We start from the raw sequence: 17962 nt of genomic DNA, 5'->3' as shown, positions 1-17962 counted from the left end.
ATAATTCATGTGAGAGACCATGAGAATTCACTGTTGTTTTTTATTTTATTGCTGTTTTTTTGTTATGCTAAGCAAACCTTTAAGAGTTTTGGAAAAATTTACTATATTATTATTTTAACAATTTGATATAATATAAATATTGCCTTGCAATAATAATTGTGTCTTATTCTTTCTCATATGATTACACTTTGTAATGTATTCACCTGTGGTAAACTGAAAACCATTTCACTTTTATAAGGAAATGAATCAACATTGAGAATAACCTTCAAAGTTGTGGTAAAAAAAAGGATTTTCAACCACAGTCTTGAAAAGAATACAGGTTCCAGACTTACACAATCATAAATATAAATATGCCAATGGACTTCCTGTGGTCAGTAAACATAAAATAGACACCACATCCTCATTTGTAGCGCATTTGGTTCAAAATTTGTAGCCAAAACCGTTTTTCGGACAGCAGCCATATTGAATTTAGGGAATTTGGGGGGTCCTGATATACCCAATCATAAATGTAAGTATTCCTATGGGTTTCCCATGGTCAAAGAAGGTCAAATAGACATCAAGTTTGTATTTGTATCTCATCTGGCTCAAAAGCTATAGCCGAAACCCTTTCAGGCGGCAGCCATATTGGATTTGGCCGCCATCTTGGTCTCAGGGACCATTGGCTCGGGCGCCCTGGCTAAATCATTTCAGTATCCCCTCAGCTACATCTGTGCCAAATTTGGTGCTTGTAGATGAATTTGCCTCGAACAATGGTGTGTAAGGCCCCATACTACAGCCCAAACTGCTTTTTTGGACAGCGGCCATATTGGAATTGGAGGATCAAGGGGTCCAGATATACTGGGTCATAAATATAAACATTCCTATGTGTTTCTCATGATCAATTAAGCTGAAAAACATATCAAGTTTGTATTTGTAACTCATGTGGTTCAAAAGTTAAAGCCGGAACCCTTTTCGGGCGGCGGCCATATTGGATTTGGCCGCCATCTTGGCCCCGAGGGTCGCTGGCTCCGGCGCCCTAGCTAAATCATTTCGGTATGACCTGAGCTACATCTGTGCCAAATTTGGCGCTTTTAGATGAATTTGCGCGAAATTACCAATTTATGTGCTTAAGGCCCCCAACTAACAAGGGACCTTTAAATTACAGCAAATACCTTTTATTTTTGCTGTATAATGACAAAACGGTAAAATTCTGTAAAAAAATACAGACAATTACCTGTAAAATTACACTTTTTTTTTACAGTGTAGCTAATCTTTCTTTTTTTTTTCTTTCTTTCTAACTAATCTTTCTTTTCTTTCTTTCTTACTTTTCTTTCTTTCTAAGTAATCTTTCTTTTTTCTTTCTTTCTTCTTTCGTTCTAACTAATCTTTCTTTTTTTATTTCTTTCTTCTTTCGTTCTAACTAATCTTTCTTTCTAACTAATCTTTCTTTTTTACTTTTCTTTCTTTCTTACTTTTCTTTCTTTCATACTAATCTTTATTTTTTCTTTCTTTCTAAGTAATCTTTCTTTTTTCTTTCTTTCTTTCGTTCTAACTAATCTTTCTTTCTTTCTAACTAATCGTTCTTTTTTACTTTTCTTTTCTTACTAATCTTTATTTTTTCTTTCTTTCTTTCTTTTTCTTTCTTTCTTTCTTAATAATCTTTATTTTTTCTTTCTTTCTAACTAACCTTTATTTGTCTTTCTTTCTTTCTTTCTTTCTTTCTTTTTTCTTTCTAACTAATATTTATTTTTCTTTTTTCTTTCTTTCTAACTAATCTTTCTTTTTTCTTTCTTTCTTTCTAACCAATCTTTCTTCTTTCTTTCTAGCTAATCTTTCTTTCTTTCTTTTTTCTTTCTTTCTTTCTTTATGATCTTTATTTTTTCTTTCTTTCTAACTAATCTTTCTTTCTTTCTTTCTTTCTTTCTTTCTTTCTTTCTTTCTTTCTTTCTTTCTTTCTTTCTTTTTTCTTTCTAACTAATCTTTCTTTCTTTCAAACTAATCTTTCTTCTTTCTTTCTTTCTTTCTTTCTTTCTTTCTTTCTTTCTTTCTTTCTTTCTTTCTTTCTTTCTAACTAATCTTTCTTTCTTTCTTTCTTTCTTTCTTTCTTTCTTTTTTCTAACTAATCTTTCTTTCTTTCAAACTAATCTTTCTTTTTTTCTTTCTTTCTTTCTTTCTTTCTTTCTTTCTTAATAATCTTTATTTTTACTTTCTTTCTAACTAATCTTTCTTTCTTTCTTTCTTTCTTTCTTTCTTTCTTTCTTTCTTTCTAACTAATCTTTATTTTTCTTTCTTTCTTTCTAACTAATCTTTCTTTTTTATTCCTTTCTTTCTTTCTAATCTTTCTTCTTTCTTTCTTTCTTTCTTTCTTTCTTTCTTTCTTTCTTTCTTTCTTTCTTTCTTTCTTTCTTTCTTAATAATCTTTCTTTTTTCTTTCTTTCTAACTAATCTTTTCTTTCTTTCTTTCTTTCTTTCTTTCTTTCTTTCTTTCTTTCTTTCTTTCTTTCTTTCTAACTAATCTTTAATTGTCTTTCTTTCTTTCTGACTAATATTTATTTTTCTTTTTTCTTTCTTTCTTTCTAACTAATCTTTCTTTTTCTTTCTTTCTAACTAATCTTTCTTTTCTTTCTTTCTTACTTTTCTTTCTTTTTTCTTTCTTTCTTTCTTCTTTCGTTCTAACTAATCTTTCTTTTTTATTTCTTTCTTCTTTCGATCTAACTAATCTTTCTTTCTAACGAATCTTTTTTTTTACTTTTCTGTCTTTCTTACTTTTCTTTCTTTCTTACTAATCTTTATTTTTTCTTTCTTTCTAAGTAATCTTTCTTTTTTCTTTCTTTCTTTCTTTCGTTCTAACTAATCTTTCTTTCTTTCTAACTAATCTTTCTTTTTTACTTTTCTTTCTTTCTTACTAATCTTTATTTTTTCTTTCTTTCTTTCTTTCTTTCTTTCTTTCTTTCTTTCTTTCTTTCTTTCTTTTTCTTTCTTTCTTTCTTAATAATCTTTATTTTTTCTTTCTTTCTAACTAATCTTTATTAGTCTTTCTTTCTTTCTTTCTTTCTAACTAATATTTATTTTCTTTTTTCTTTCTTTCTAACTAATCTTTCTTTTTTCTTTCTTTCTAACTAATCTTTCTTCCTTTTTTCTTTCTTTTTTTCTTTCTAACCAATCTTCTTTCTTTCTAGCTAATCTTTCTTTTTTCTTTTTCTTTCTTTCTAACTAATCTTTCTTTTCTTTCTTTCTTACTTTTTTCTTTCTTTCTTTCTAACCAATCTTCTTTCTTTCTAGCTAATCTTTCTTTTTTTCTTTTTCTTTCTTTCTAACTAATCTTTCTTTTCTTTCTTTCTTACTTTTCTTTCTTTCTAAGTAATCTTTCGTTTTTCTTTCTTTCTTCTTTCGTTCTAACTAATCTTTCTTTTTTACTTTTCTTTCTTTCTAACTTTTCTTTCTTTCTTAAAATCTTTATTTTTTCTTTCTTTCTAACTAATCTTTCTTTTTTCTTTCTTTTTTCTTTCGTTCTAACTAATCTTTCTTTCTTTCTAACTAATCTTTCTTTTTTACTTTTCTTTCTTTTTTTCTTAATAATCTTTATTTTTTCTTTCTTTCTAACTTATCTTTCTTTCTTTCTTTCTTTCTTTCTTTCTAACTAATCTTTCTTTTTTACTTTTCTTTCTTTCTAACTTTTCTTTCTTTCTTAAAATCTTTATTTTTTCTTTCTTTCTAACTTTTCTTTCTTTCTTAAAATCTTTATTTTTTCTTTCTTTCTAACTAATCTTTCTTTTTTCTTTCTTTTTTCTTTCGTTCTAACTAATCTTTCTTTCTTTCTAACTAATCTTTCTTTTTTACTTTTCTTTCTTTTTTTCTTAATAATCTTTATTTTTTCTTTCTTTCTAACTTATCTTTCTTTCTTTCTTTCTTTCTTTCTAACTAATCTTTCTTTCTTTCTTTCTTTCTTTCTTTCTTTCTTTCTTTCTTTCTTTATTTTTTCTTTCTAACTAATCTTTCTTTCTTTCAAACTAATCTTTCTTTTTTCTTTCTTTCTTTCTTTCTTTCTTTCTTTCTTTCTTTCTTTCTTTCTTTCTTTCTTAATAATCTTTATTTTTACTTTCTTTCTAACTAATCTTTCTTTTTTCTTTCTTTCTTTCTTTCTTTCTAACTAATCTTTCTTTCTTTCTTTCTTTCTTTCTTTCTTTCTTTATTTTTTCTTTCTAACTAATCTTTCTTTCTTTCAAACTAATCTTTCTTTTTTCTTTCTTTCTTTCTTTCTTTCTTTCTTTCTTTCTTAATAATCTTTATTTTTACTTTCTTTCTAACTAATCTTTCTTTTTTCTTTCTTTCTTTCTTTCTTTCTTTCTTTCTTTCTTTCTTTCTTTCTTTCTTTCTTACTAATCTTTATTTGTCTTTCTTTCTAACTAATATTTATTTTTCTTTCTTTCTTTCTTTCTTTCTTTCTAACTAATCTTTCTTTTTTCTATCTTTCTAACTAATCTTTCTTTCTTTTTTCTTTCTTTCTTTCTAACCAATCTTTCTTCTTTCTTTCTAGCTAATCTTTCTTTTTTTCTTTTTCTTTCTTTCTAACTAATCTTTCTTTTCTTTCTTGCTTACTTTTCTTTCTTTCTAACTAATCTTTCTTTTTTCTTCTTTCGTTCTAACTAATCTTTCTTTCTCTCTAACTAATCTTTCTTTTTTACTTTTCTTTCTTTTTTCGTTCGTTCTAACTAATCTTTCTTTCTTTCTAACTAATCTTTCTTTTTTACTTTTCTTTCTTTCTTACTTTTCTTTCTTTCTTACTAATCTTTCTTCTTTCTTTCTTTCTTTCTTTCTTTCTTTCTTTCTTTCTTTCTTTCTTTCTTTCTTTTTTTCTTTCTTTCTTTTTCTTTCTTTCTTTCTTTCTTTCTTTCTTTCTTTCTTTCTTTCTTTCTTTCTTTCTTTCTTAATAATCTTCATTTTTCTTTTTCTAACTAATCTTTCTTTTCTTTCTTTCTTTCTTTCTTTCTTTCTTTCTTTCTTTCTTTCTTTCTTTCTTTCTTTCTTTCTAACTAATCTTTATTTTTCTTTCTTTCTTTCTTTCTTTCTTTCTTTCTTTCTTTCTAACTAATCTTTCTTTTTTATTCCTTTCTTTCTTTCTTTCTAACTAATCTTTCTTCTTTACTTTTCTTTCTTTCTAACTTTTCTTTCTTTCTTAAAATCTTTATTTTTTCTTTCTTTCTAACTAATCTTTCTTTTTTCTTTCTTTTTTCTTTCGTTCTAACTAATCTTTCTTTCTTTCTAACTAATCTTTCTTTTTTACTTTTCTTTCTTTTTTTCTTAATAATCTTTATTTTTTCTTTCTTTCTAACTTATCTTTCTTTCTTTCTTTCTTTCTTTCTAACTAATCTTTCTTTCTTTCTTTCTTTCTTTATTTTTTCTTTCTAACTAATCTTTCTTTCTTTCAAACTAATCTTTCTTTTTTCTTTCTTTCTTTCTTTCTTTCTTTCTTTCTTAATAATCTTTATTTTTACTTTCTTTCTAACTAATCTTTCTTTTTTCTTTCTTTCTTTCTTTCTTTCTAACTAATATTTCTTTCTTTCTTTCTTTCTTTCTTTCTTTCTTTCTTTATTTTTTCTTTCTAACTAATCTTTCTTTCTTTCAAACTAATCTTTCTTTTTTCTTTCTTTCTTTCTTTCTTTCTTTCTTTCTTTCTTTCTTTCTTTCTTAATAATCTTTATTTTTACTTTCTTTCTAACTAATCTTTCTTTTTTCTTTCTTTCTTTCTTTCTTTCTTTCTTTCTTTCTTTCTTTCTTACTAATCTTTATTTGTCTTTCTTTCTAACTAATATTTTTCTTTCTTTCTTTCTTTCTTTCTTTCTTTCTTTCTTTCTAACTAATCTTTCTTTTTTCTATCTTTCTAACTAATCTTTCTTTCTTTTTTCTTTCTTTCTTTCTAACCAATCTTTCTTCTTTCTTTCTAGCTAATCTTTCTTTTTTTCTTTTTCTTTCTTTCTAACTAATCTTTCTTTTCTTTCTTGCTTACTTTTCTTTCTTTCTAACTAATCTTTCTTTTTTCTTCTTTCGTTCTAACTAATCTTTCTTTCTCTCTAACTAATCTTTCTTTTTTACTTTTCTTTCTTTTTTCTTTCTTTCTTCTTTCGTTCGTTCTAACTAATCTTTCTTTCTTTCTAACTAATCTTTCTTTTTTACTTTTCTTTCTTTCTTACTTTTCTTTCTTTCTTACTAATCTTTCTTCTTTCTTTCTTTCTTTCTTTCTTTCTTTCTTTCTTTCTTTCTTTTTTTCTTTCTTTCTTTCTTTTTCTTTCTTTCTTTCTTTCTTTCTTTCTTTCTTTCTTTCTTAATAATCTTCATTTTTCTTTTTCTAACTAATCTTTCTTTTCTTTCTTTCTTTCTTTCTTTCTTTCTTTCTTTCTTTCTTTCTTTCTAACTAATCTTTATTTTTCTTTCTTTCTTTCTTTCTTTCTTTCTTTCTTTCTTTCTTTCTTTCTTTCTTTCTTTCTTTCTTTCTAACCAATCTTTCTTTTTTATTCCTTTCTTTCTTTCTTTCTAACTAATCTTTCTTCTTTCTTTCTTTCTTTCTTAATAATCTTTATTTTTTCTTTCTAACTAATCTTTTCTTTCTTTCTTTCTTTCTTTCTTTCTTTCTTTCTTTCTTTCTTTCTTTCTTTCTTTCTAACTAATCTTTCTTTTTCTTTCTTTCTAACTAATCTTTCTTTTTCTTTCTTTCTAACTAATCTTTCTTTTCTTTCTTTCTTACTTTTCTTTCTTTCTAAGTAATCTTTCTTTTTTCTTTCTTTCTTCTTTTGTTCTAACTAATCTTTCTTTTTTATTTATTTCTTCTTTCGATCTAACTAATCTTTCTTTCTAACGAATCTTTCTTTTTTACTTTTCTGTCTTTCTTACTTTTCTTTCTTTCTTACTAATCTTTATTTTTTCTTTCTTTCTAAGTAATCTTTCTTTTTTCTTTCTTTCTTTCGTTCTAACTAATCTTTCTTTCTTTCTAACTAATCTTTCTTTTTTACTTTTCTTTCTTTCTTACTAATCTTTATTTTTTCTTTCTTTCTTTCTTTCTTTCTTTCTTTCTTTTTCTTTCTTTCTTTCTTAATAATCTTTATTTTTTCTTTCTTTCTAACTAATCTTTATTAGTCTTTCTTTCTTTCTTTCTTTATAACTAATATTTATTTTCTTTTTTCTTTCTAACTAATCTTTCTTTTTCTTTCTTTCTAACTAATCTTTCTTTTTTCTTTCTTTCTTTCTTTCTAACCAATCTTCTTTCTTTCTAGCTAATCTTTCTTTTTTCTTTTTCTTTCTTTCTAACTAATCTTTCTTTTCTTTCTTTCTTAATTTTTTCTTTCTTTCTTTCTTTCTAACCAATCTTCTTTCTTTCTAGCTAATCTTTCTTTTTTTCTTTTTCTTTCTTTCTAACTAATCTTTCTTTTCTTTCTTTCTTACTTTTCTTTCTTTCTAAGTAATCTTTCGTTTTTCTTTCTTTCTTCTTTCGTTCTAACTAATCTTTCTTTCTAACTAATCTTTCTTTTTTACTTTTCTTTCTTTCTAACTTTTCTTTCTTTCTTAAAATCTTTATTTTTTCTTTCTTTCTAACTAATCTTTCTTTTTTCTTTCTTTCTTTCTTTCGTTCTAACTAATCTTTCTAACTAATCTTTCTTTTTTACTTTTCTTTCTTTCTTACTAATCTTTCTTTTTTCTTTCTTTCTTTCTTAATAATCTTTATTTTTTCTTTCTTTCTAACTAATCTTTATTTTCTTTCTTTCTTTCTTTCTTTCTAACTAATCTTTATTTTTCTTTCTTTCTTTCTTTCTAACTATCTTTCTTTCTTTCTAACTAATCTTTCTCTTTCTTTATTTCTTTGTTTCTTTCTAACTAATATTTCTTTTTTCTTTCTTTCTTTCTAACTAATCTTTATTTTTTCTTTCTTTCTTTCTAACTAATCTTTCTTTTTTTTCTTTATTTATTTCTTTACTTTCTTTCTAAATAATCTTTCTTTTTTCTTTCTTTCTTTCTTTCTTTCTTTCTTTCTTTCTTTCTTTCTTTCTTTCTTTCTTTCTTCTTTTTTCTTTCTTTCTTTCTAACTAATCTTTCTTTTTTCTTTCTAAATAATCTTTCTTCTTTCTTTCTAACTAATCTTTCTTTTTTCTTTCTTTCTAACTAATCTTTCTTTTTTCTTTCTAAATAATATTTCTTCTTTCTTTCTAACTAATCTTTCTTTTTTCTTTCTTTCTTTCTAACTAATCTTTCTTTTTTCTTTCTTTCTTTCTAACTAATCTTTCTTTCTTCTTTCTTTCTTTCTTTCTTTCTTTCTTTCTTTCTTTCTTTCTTTCTTTCTTCTTTTTTCTTTCTTTCTTTCTAACTAATCTTTCTTTTTTCTTTCTAACTAATCTTTCTTTTTTCTTTCTAATTAATCTTTCTTTCTTTCTTTCTTTCTAACTATCTTTCTTTCTTTCTAACTAATCTTTCTTTCTTTCTACTTACCATTCCTTCTTATTTCTCTTTTTTCTTTATTTCTGTCTATCCTTTATTTCTTTCTAACTAATCTTTCTTTCTTTCTTTCTTTCTTTCTTTCTTTCTTTCTTTCTTTCTTTCTTTCTTTCTTCCCAACTATTATTTCTTTCTAACTAATCTTTCTTTCTTTCTTTCTTTCTTTCTTTCTTTCTTTCTTTCTTTCTTCCCAACTATTATTTCTTTCTAACTAATCTTTCTTTCTTTCTTTCTTTCTTTCTTCCCAACTATTATTTCTTTCTAACTAATCTATCAATCTAACTTTAAGCTACTTTAAACTTCTAACTTCTTTAAACTTCTTCAAACTCTCTGGTCAGGCTTTCTCAAGCCAACTTAAAGTTTGTCTCAACAAACTTTTTTTTCTAGTTCACTATTGATGTTTCACAAATCTGGATACTTGTATCATTAACCTCTGCTCCCAAGGGTTTTCTGCTGAGAATAAGGGATATTAGTGTCAATAATTTATTGTGGCATTGTGGCATGTGGTATTGCTAGATGGTTTCTATATGGCCCCAAAGAGTCTTTATGATATTGTTGTCCTGTGTGATTATATTCCTTTTTTCAATATAAGTCTATAGGATTTTTGCCTTTTTACCATCTACCAGTTAAAAGTGTACCAAATTAGTTACGAGTTATAACTATGATCACTATGCACTTCTCAGCAAGCAGCACAGGTATTACTCATTTCAATAGCACAAAATGTTTTGGGAACAAATATCCTAATAAATACTTGTGCCTTAACTAGAACCACACAAAAATCTATTATTAATTGTAACATTTAATTGTAACATGTTACACAATAACATGATATTATAATCCTCTAACTGGACGTTTTCACTCCTTTTCTTTCCAGGTACCTGCATAGAAATAAGCAGCTGACAAGGCTAGATGAGAGAATGTTTGCTGGGACTAGCAGTGGGCCAATGCTCCTGTGAGTGCCTTTTGTTTCTCCTGAAAGCACTTGAGATTCAGTGTCTGTAGGTCCCTCTGGGGAACAGGTTGCACTAAAAGGCACAAAAACAAAAACAAAACACTTTTATTCTTTGACACTCTTAAAAGAAAACATTTTCTAATGCTTGCACTCTCTTGGAACATCAAAACAAGTTGTTTTACTGATTAGACAAAGATAATGTAATACCGTTCAATCCAGACTTCGTAAAGCTATAACCTATTCATTGGTGTTACTAACTTACAATTGTTCTGTAAGTGAAAAATATCTTCTTGTCTGAATGTTGACCATAGCTTATCTGACTGCTAATGTGGGCCTGCTGAAATCATAGTTCTTTAATAAGTTAGTAATGTGGCCCCTCAGCTACCCTCTCAGGAGTCAGATTAGTGTGAAATCATTGCTATGAGGTCACTGGCTAACTATCTCAAAATGACAAAATCAGATAAGCAGGCTGCAAGTGTTTTTTCTTTCTTTCTTTTTATTTATGTTTTTACTTAGTTTTAAACTCATGTTGCACAATAGATTCTTTGGAACATCGATTTAAAACAGAAACAACAAAAAACTCATATTATAATGGATATTTTTGTGTCTCAGGGTGTGATGATCCTATAGGGAGGATTTTTAGAGAAAAGCAATATGGGCAGTGGGAAATTAGATTCTTTTAGTAATACTAAAACTGCTTACCTGGTTTCTTCTTATCCATAACCTACTCTTTATTCCAGTGAAACCCCAAAATAAAATGTAACCAAAAATGTTTCCACACAGCCACACCATTCACATTCACACATCACATTCACACATCACAAAACAGAAACCACAGCTTAACCTAAGGCTACATTTACTCTGCAAAGCCTATGGCACAGATAGCCTTTTAATCCTTTTTTTTTTGGTCCCACCTGCTTACTTTCATACGAAAATAAACTGTTTACAATATTGAGGCAAAATGCACTGACAACAACACTAGTATTAGTTCTCATAAGTATTATATCAACGCAACTGAACATTATGTTGTTATTGCATGTCCACGGTCTTAAAAGTATCTTAAGATGTCTACAAAATGTTGACAAAAGCTTTTGAAAAACCACTGCTTTTGATTCGGTGAAGTGAAATGTATTTATAAATAGCATGTCTATTTGTAACCCGTTAATGTGTTGTAATTGTTACATAAACCCATGGACTGAGTAAACAGGTGACTTAATCAGAGTTCCACTTTGATGCTCCACCTGAGCTGAGAATCAAATACGACTGTTTACATGTAGACCAGATTTTTAATCACATTTGAAAATGGCTCATTTTAGAGATGGCTTCAAATTATTCAAATTCAAATTAGATGCATATAATGATAATATAGCTTGCAAATAGGCAAGACATTGCAACAAATAGCCAAAACATTTGAAAAGAACATCAACCAAAGCGTTTCAACACTAGGGAATTTTGTTGCATTTTGTTAAGCTGCGTTTCCACCGAAATTACCCGGAACAATTTGTCCCAGGAACTTTTTTTTCACCCAGACCTGTTGCTGCATGCGTTTCCATTGCTGTCTAAAGTACCGTAAAGACTAGGCAAATAGTCTGGTGACGTAGGACTGCGTGCTACTTTCCGGTTGCCACTGGATTTCATCCTCTGAATTTAAGGAATAAAGCCTGAACCTCGTCGCCGGTCCTTCGGTCGTATTTTTTCAACTCCATTGTTGATTTGAATAGCGAACAACTCTTACTGCACGCACCGCAACAGACTTTTAAATATAGTGTTTGAAATAAAATGCTGCATGAACTCAACCAATCAGCATGTTCAGTGCCCAAATCCCACCCCCAAAAGTTCCTGAACATTGAAAAAGTACTACCTCGCAAGCAGGAAGTTTCTGAGGGGAAAATTTTTACCCAGAACTTCATTTAGACACTGTTGGAGTCCCACCCCAAGGTCCCTAGTTCCTGGGGAAAGTTCCTGCGGTGGAAACGCTGCTTGAGGCCCTGTTTACACGAGAACGCTTGCGGGTGAAAACGTAAAAATATTTTATCAGATGTGCCTTTCGTTTAGACGGCTACGGCGTTTTCGGGGCTTAAAAACGCAAAAAAGTGAAACCACCCTCCAGAGTGGAAATCTTAAAAACGCTCCACCGTCGCGTTTCCGTCTAAATGGTAAAAACGCAAAAGTTTGCAAGACAGTGAAGGCACCGATCAGTGCTTCACATTGCCACCTAGCCGCCTGGAGTGCATTTTACATTGAATTTCACACACTTTTGCGTCACCATATGCACGCAGATTTCCCCCCGATAACGCTCGTCTAAACGCAGAATAAAAAGTGATCACTTTTGCGTTTTCTCTTCAGATCGTTTCCGTGTAAATGTAGCCTTAGTCTTTCTTTGAATGTCTATTTTGTTTTGTTCTTATTAGTGATGTTTCAGAATCGGCTGTCACTTCCCTCCCAACCAGAGGCTTGGAGTCACTTCGAGAACTCAGTGCTCGGAATGTCTGGGCCCTCAAAAAACTACCACCGATCAAGACCTTCAGACACCTAATTACTGCAGACCTGACCTACCCCAGCCACTGCTGTGCATTCAAGAACTTGAAGAAAAAAAGGGGGTTTGTGGTTTTGATTTTTCATTGCAAAAAAAAAAGAAAATATGAGTGTTTGTTAAATGAGTAAAGATCTGGATTCCAATCCATGTAGTATTTTGACTACGACTGAACTGTGTCATATAATTGGTTGTCTAATTTTATGAAAGATTCCTACATTTTAGGCTAGATGTAGTCAAAATGCAAAAAGCTTTAAGACCTTCCTTTTCAAAGTGTATTTTCTGGCATGCAAACATAAGGATTTTTTGCTCTTTAAATGGCAGGTACTTAGAGGACATCATTTGTAACCTGACTGCCAGGTATAATCAACTTCAAAAGAGATCTGTTGGAACTTTTACATTTCCTGGCCTGCACAGCAGCATGGAACCTGGCATTGACTCGGGAGAGAGCCTGCATTACCACACCTACTTTGGTGGACACCCAGATGATGATGTGGGCTTTGGTGAAACACTGAAGAACCCCCAGGAAGACACCAGCCATGGGTTTGACAGTCGCTATGACTACATTGTGTGTGAGGAGGGAGAGGAGGTCGCCTGTTTCCCTGCTCCTGATGAGTTCAACCCTTGTGAGGACATCATGGGTTTCAGCTTTCTAAGAGTGTCTGTGTGGTTTGTCAGTTTGCTCGCTGTGTTGGGCAACCTGTTTGTACTGTTGGTGCTGCTCACCAGCCACTATAAACTGTCTGTCTCAAGGTTTTTAATGTGCCACCTGGCCTTTGCTGACCTTTGCATGGGCATTTACCTGCTGCTCATTGCTTCCGTGGACCTCCACACACGTTCTGAATACTATAATCATGCTATTGATTGGCAGACAGGTCCGGGATGCATCCTAGCTGGGTTCTTCTCGGTCTTTGCTAGTGAACTATCGGTCTACACACTGACCACTATTACCCTGGAGCGCTGGTATGCCATCACCTACGCCATGCGGCTGGACCGTAAGTTGCGTCTGTCCCATGCCTCAGTCATCATGCTGGTGGGCTGGATCTTTTGCCTTCTATTGGCTCTTATGCCTCTCATTGGGGTCAGCAGCTACCAGAAAGTCAGCATTTGTCTGCCCATGGACACCCAGACACTTGTGGACCAGATCTACATCCTATGTGTACTTGTTCTTAACATCCTGGCTTTTGTAGTCATTTGTGGGTGTTACATCAAGATCTATTGTGCTGTTCACAACCCCAGTCATCAGTCTGCCAACAAAGACACCAACATTGCCAAGCGTATGGCTGTACTCATCTTTACCGACTTCCTCTGCATGGCACCCATTTCATTGTATGCCATGACAGCTGCGTTGGACCACCCGCTCATCACTGTGTCAAACTCCAAGATCCTCTTGGTGCTCTTTTACCCTCTGAATTCCTGTGCTAACCCATTCCTTTATGCCATCTTCACCAAGGCCTTCCAAGGAGATGTCTTTATACTGTTCAGTAAAGTGGGTCTCTGTCATCGTCAGGCTCAGTTGTTCCGAGGTCAGACAGTGTCTTCGAAGGCAAGCAGCAAAGCTATCACAAGACGTGAGAGGGAGCAAACAGGAGCAAAGGAGACCCCTATTTCCCTTCTAGAATATCCAGGCAACCTGCCAGGCACCCAACTGCAGGAGGACAGTGATGGGAAGGACACTTGAAGCCTATATGTGAGTCCAGGCAACAACAACTGGAATGTAGGTGTCGGACAGATGAACTAAAATGCAGCACAGAAAAGACTGAAAATTCATGAATTACTTGAAAGGTCTGCATTGAAAGAAATTAATGAAATTTAGGCAGTGCATTTAATATAGTATATTGAACTGGTGAAAGTCAATGCTTGAGTATTAAATGGCCTTGTTCGTGCACAAGCATAATAAAATGCTGTGTAAATTGTCCTTAAAAAGTTATTTGCTGTATTCAAAGCAATACACTCATTTCAATTTAAGAATAGTTTTAGAATTGATTTAAACAGGCATTTGCTCTGCCTGTGTTTTTTTAGGCTCATTGTGTATGGCAGTGCTTCCTGCACTGCACATTTTGTATATCTCATTGGGGGTGCAGGATTAAGGTTAAGTGGTTTGTGGAATCTAGAGCCTGTTTAACAATATTAAAGATTCAATATCAATTTATTTGTCCCTAGGGAAATTTGTCTTGGACATACAGGCTGTCACATAAAAATTATAGTGCATTAACAAACACAAAACAAGTACAGACATAAGTGCATTCAGCACCTACAACACAGCCCCTCACACAACACCACACACAAACGCAATGCATAGTTATTCAGGCACCCATATTAAAGGGTGAGTTAACCCAAACATGAAAATTATTTAATTAATTACTCACCATCATGTTGTTCCAAACCTGTAAGACTTTCGTTCATCTTCAGAACACAAATTAAGAGCTTTTTGTCCCTCTATAGACAGCTATGCAACTGACACTTTATAAAGTTTATAAAGAGATCATAAAACTAATACATATGAATTGAGTGGTTTAGTCCAAAGTATTCTGAAAAGACTCGATCACTTTTATGATGAACAGATTGAATTTAGGCTTTTAGTCACATATAAACATTCATCAACTTACACATTGGTTGTGATAAGCAGAAGCTCTCGAGTTCGCTTGATGTGCAAAACTGATGAGGTTTATTCTCGTGTCACGCGTGCTGTAGTTAATAGTTGAGCTTTCGCAAGAGGTTTGTTCTCGTGCGTCAAGCAGGTTCAGTTGAGCTTCTGTTTATGTTTGCTGATCAATATTTATTGATCTGTTCACCATATAAAGTGAGCAAGTCTCTTCAGAAAATGTGGACTGAACCACTCAATTCATATGGATTAGTTTAAAGGGTTAGTTCACCCAAAAATGAAAATTCTGTCAGTAATTACTCACCCTCATATTGTTCCAACCCCGTAAGACTTTAGTTCATCTTCGGAACACAAATTAAGATATTTTTGATGAAATCTGAGTGCTGGATCACTCCTCCACAGGCTTATGGACACTATAACTTGCTGGCCCAGAAAATGTATTAAAGACATTGTTAATATAGTCCAAGTGACTCCAGTGGCTCAATCTTAAGTTTATAAAGCGACGAGAATACTTTTTGTGCGCAAAAACAAACAAAAATAACGACTTTATTCCACTTTTCATTTCCTTCTCTCTGGGCCTCGACAGAACCTCGAGTAATTTCACATAGTGTTTTAGCGCAGCGCGTCTGTGTTGCGCGTCACCACGTATCACACACATGATCAGCGTCGCCCAATAGTGAGCCTACGTGGTCACGTGCAACACAGACACGCTACGCTATTACATTACGTGAAAAGACTCGAGGCCCAGAGAGAAGGAAATGAAAAGTGGAATAAAGTCGTTCTAAATAAAATATCTTAATTTGTGTTCCGAAGATGAACGAAAGTCTTACGGGGTTGGAACAACATGAGGGTGAGTAATTACTGACAGAATTTTCATTTTTGGGTGAACTAACCCTTTAAGTGTCAGTTGCATAGCTGTCAGAGGGACAGAAAGCTCTTAGATTTCATCAAAAAGATCTTCATATGGTGAACGAAAGTCTTACGAAACAGTTTGGAATGACATGAGGGTGAGTAATTAATGACAGAATTTTCATTTTTGGGTGAACTACCCGTTTAACAGCTAGTACATCATTTACACTCTGTGTATTAGCAGCACAGTCATATAAGCATTTCATAATCCATATACAGCGACTGACACACAAAAAAAACAATTGGCCGTTTTCACAGACAAGGCTCAAGCCTAGTCTCAGACTAAAGTGCATGTTTGAGCTGTCTTAACTGAAAGCAACTTGCATTGACATATCTTAAAATATGCACACCAGTAATGTTTTTTTTTTCTAAGGCACATTTATAAAAGCTACTTAATTGTCCTAATTTAACTAAGGCCTGGCTTAATCTAAACCCTGTGAAACCAGGCCTATTTGTTTTTTACTCTATTCAGTAAATCTGAAATCTAGACTGAATCTTTGTTGTTCCATTCTGAGTAGATTAATAGCCATTTGAATCTATTGCTACGCCCCATCATGCAAATTAGATTTCACAATCAAGTTTGTAACAATTTTAATGACCCAACAACCGCAATAGCCATTTTATAATTTATGTCTGAAACAAAGAAACTACTGTATTTTCTGTATAGCACCTTCTACTGCGGTTACACTGCTGCTTATGTACAGTGTGTGTGTGTGATGTGAAATAGGCTTAAAGGAGAACTCCAGTAAATTTTAACATTGAGCTAATTTTTTTGTAAATTTGGAGGGCTGTCAGTACAGAGAACAACGACAAAAATCGGTGTTGCCTACACCGTGTTATCCTCTTTTTAAAATTTGCACCCTGTTGACTTAAATAGGGCAAGTTTTAAACCTACTTTTAGTCTCTTAACATCCTTGATGTGTCATTACAAGTGCCCAGCCATGTTGAGTGATCCACAGTAGTCGATTGTCGAGTTCACGCGCGTGATCATAGGTAACTAAACCTATGTGCGTGAACTCGACAATCGACTACTGTGGACTTCAACCGAAAACAGGAAGTAAATACAGGTATGTGCGCTGGTTGAATTAACATCACTTTTATTTATATCTTTCACATCTACTGCAGTCAGATTCATCGTGTTCACTCTGAAGGAATCACTCAACATGGCTGGGCACTTGTAATGACACATCAAGGATGTTAAGAGGCTAAAAGCAGGTTTAAAACGTGCCCCATTTAAGTCAACAGGGTGCAAATTTTAAAAAGAGGATAACACGGTGTAGGCAACACCGATTTTTGTCGTTGTTCTCTGTACTGACAGCACTCCAAATTTACAAACAAATTAGCTCAATGTTAAAATTGACCGGAGTTCTCCCTTAATGGGCATTGTTGCTGAGCTTCATGTTCTTGTAAAATAAGAGTTTGCGTGTAGATTAAAAAAGTGTTGATGTGTGCTTAGATATTTTTTTTTTTATCCAGCTTCTGAACTGTATTTTATTATTTTAAATTCAATTATCTTCATGTATAATTGAGTTTTTTTTTAAAGTGCCACTTTTATGTATTTAAAGGTGATGTGTGTAATTTGTTTGGTGTTAAAATAATTCCTCAAAATAAAAATATATGTGAAATTATAAATATTTAGCCTTTGAAAACCCCATTGTAAACCGTGAACAGCGTAAACTGGATCTGTGCCACTATTAAAGCATTGTTATTTTTATTTGAGCACCCCAACATAGCCACACTGGGACTATATTTGTCTAACCAATAACAGAGATGAGTGTTTGAGGAACCTTTTTGACATCAGTCATTATTTTTGTAATTCCATGTGGCACAGAAATGGTACATTTAATTTTATTTATATTTAACATGATTTAAAACAGTTGTTCTCAACTGGGGGGCCTCAGCAAACTTCAAGGGGAGCACCAATACATCTTACAATTATTTAAATATCATAAATATTAATTTACATACGAAAATCAAAGGCTAGTAAATAAAAGCACCAAAATCTCATTTGTCAGTGGTATGGTGGTTTTAAAAAGTTGTTTGAATATTATGACATTCCATTGTCAGGAAATATACACTGAACAAAGATTAAATGAATCCAGAACAACTTTATTGGAATTCAGTGCAGAACCGGGAGTCAACAGGTGAGTGGAGAGGCAAAAATATGAAATGCAGAAGCTTGAAGTAGATGAATAACACTTTGTTTGTCTCTCAGGGATCGACAGGAAAAACAGGAAGCACACCTCAAAGGCTGGACCAGCAGGCAATGTAGATATCACAGGTAGATATGTTCAGAAACTATCGTGGAGAATCAGGAAAGCACACTGGGAAATCGCGGATAACAGGTAGGAGTCTCTTTCCTAGTTCAAGGCCAAACGTCGATTGATGTTGAGCTTATATAGTGCGTTGATCTCAGGTGCAGGTGGTTAGTACTCAGATGACTGGGATCGCTGGGTGGTAGAGAGCCGGCTGATCTGTGACATTATTGTGGCATATACAAGGG

The 17962-nt window shown here is 31.9% G+C and overlaps 1 protein-coding gene across 1 annotated transcript in view; it reads left to right on the top strand.

Moving 5' to 3' along the window:
• tshr (thyroid stimulating hormone receptor) overlaps positions 1-13626 on the top strand; it is a gene marked incomplete at its 3' end in the record, with an annotated part of 170252 nt that extends 156626 nt beyond the window's left edge. The window contains exons 8-10 of the mRNA XM_081378965.1: positions 9335-9412; positions 11824-12012; positions 12270-13626. Of these exons, the coding sequence (XP_081235091.1) occupies positions 9335-9412; positions 11824-12012; positions 12270-13626 (1624 nt within the window). The remainder of the gene's footprint in view (positions 1-9334; positions 9413-11823; positions 12013-12269) is intronic.
• Positions 13627-17962: the final 4336 nt, after the last annotated feature.

The sequence above is a fragment of the Scardinius erythrophthalmus genome (genome assembly GCF_964197995.2).
Source record: "Scardinius erythrophthalmus genome assembly, chromosome: 11".
In the NCBI taxonomy this organism is placed as follows: domain Eukaryota; kingdom Metazoa; phylum Chordata; class Actinopteri; order Cypriniformes; family Leuciscidae; genus Scardinius; species Scardinius erythrophthalmus.
Note: the sequence above shows the minus strand (reverse complement) of the source record. Positions and strands in the feature narration are given on the sequence as shown.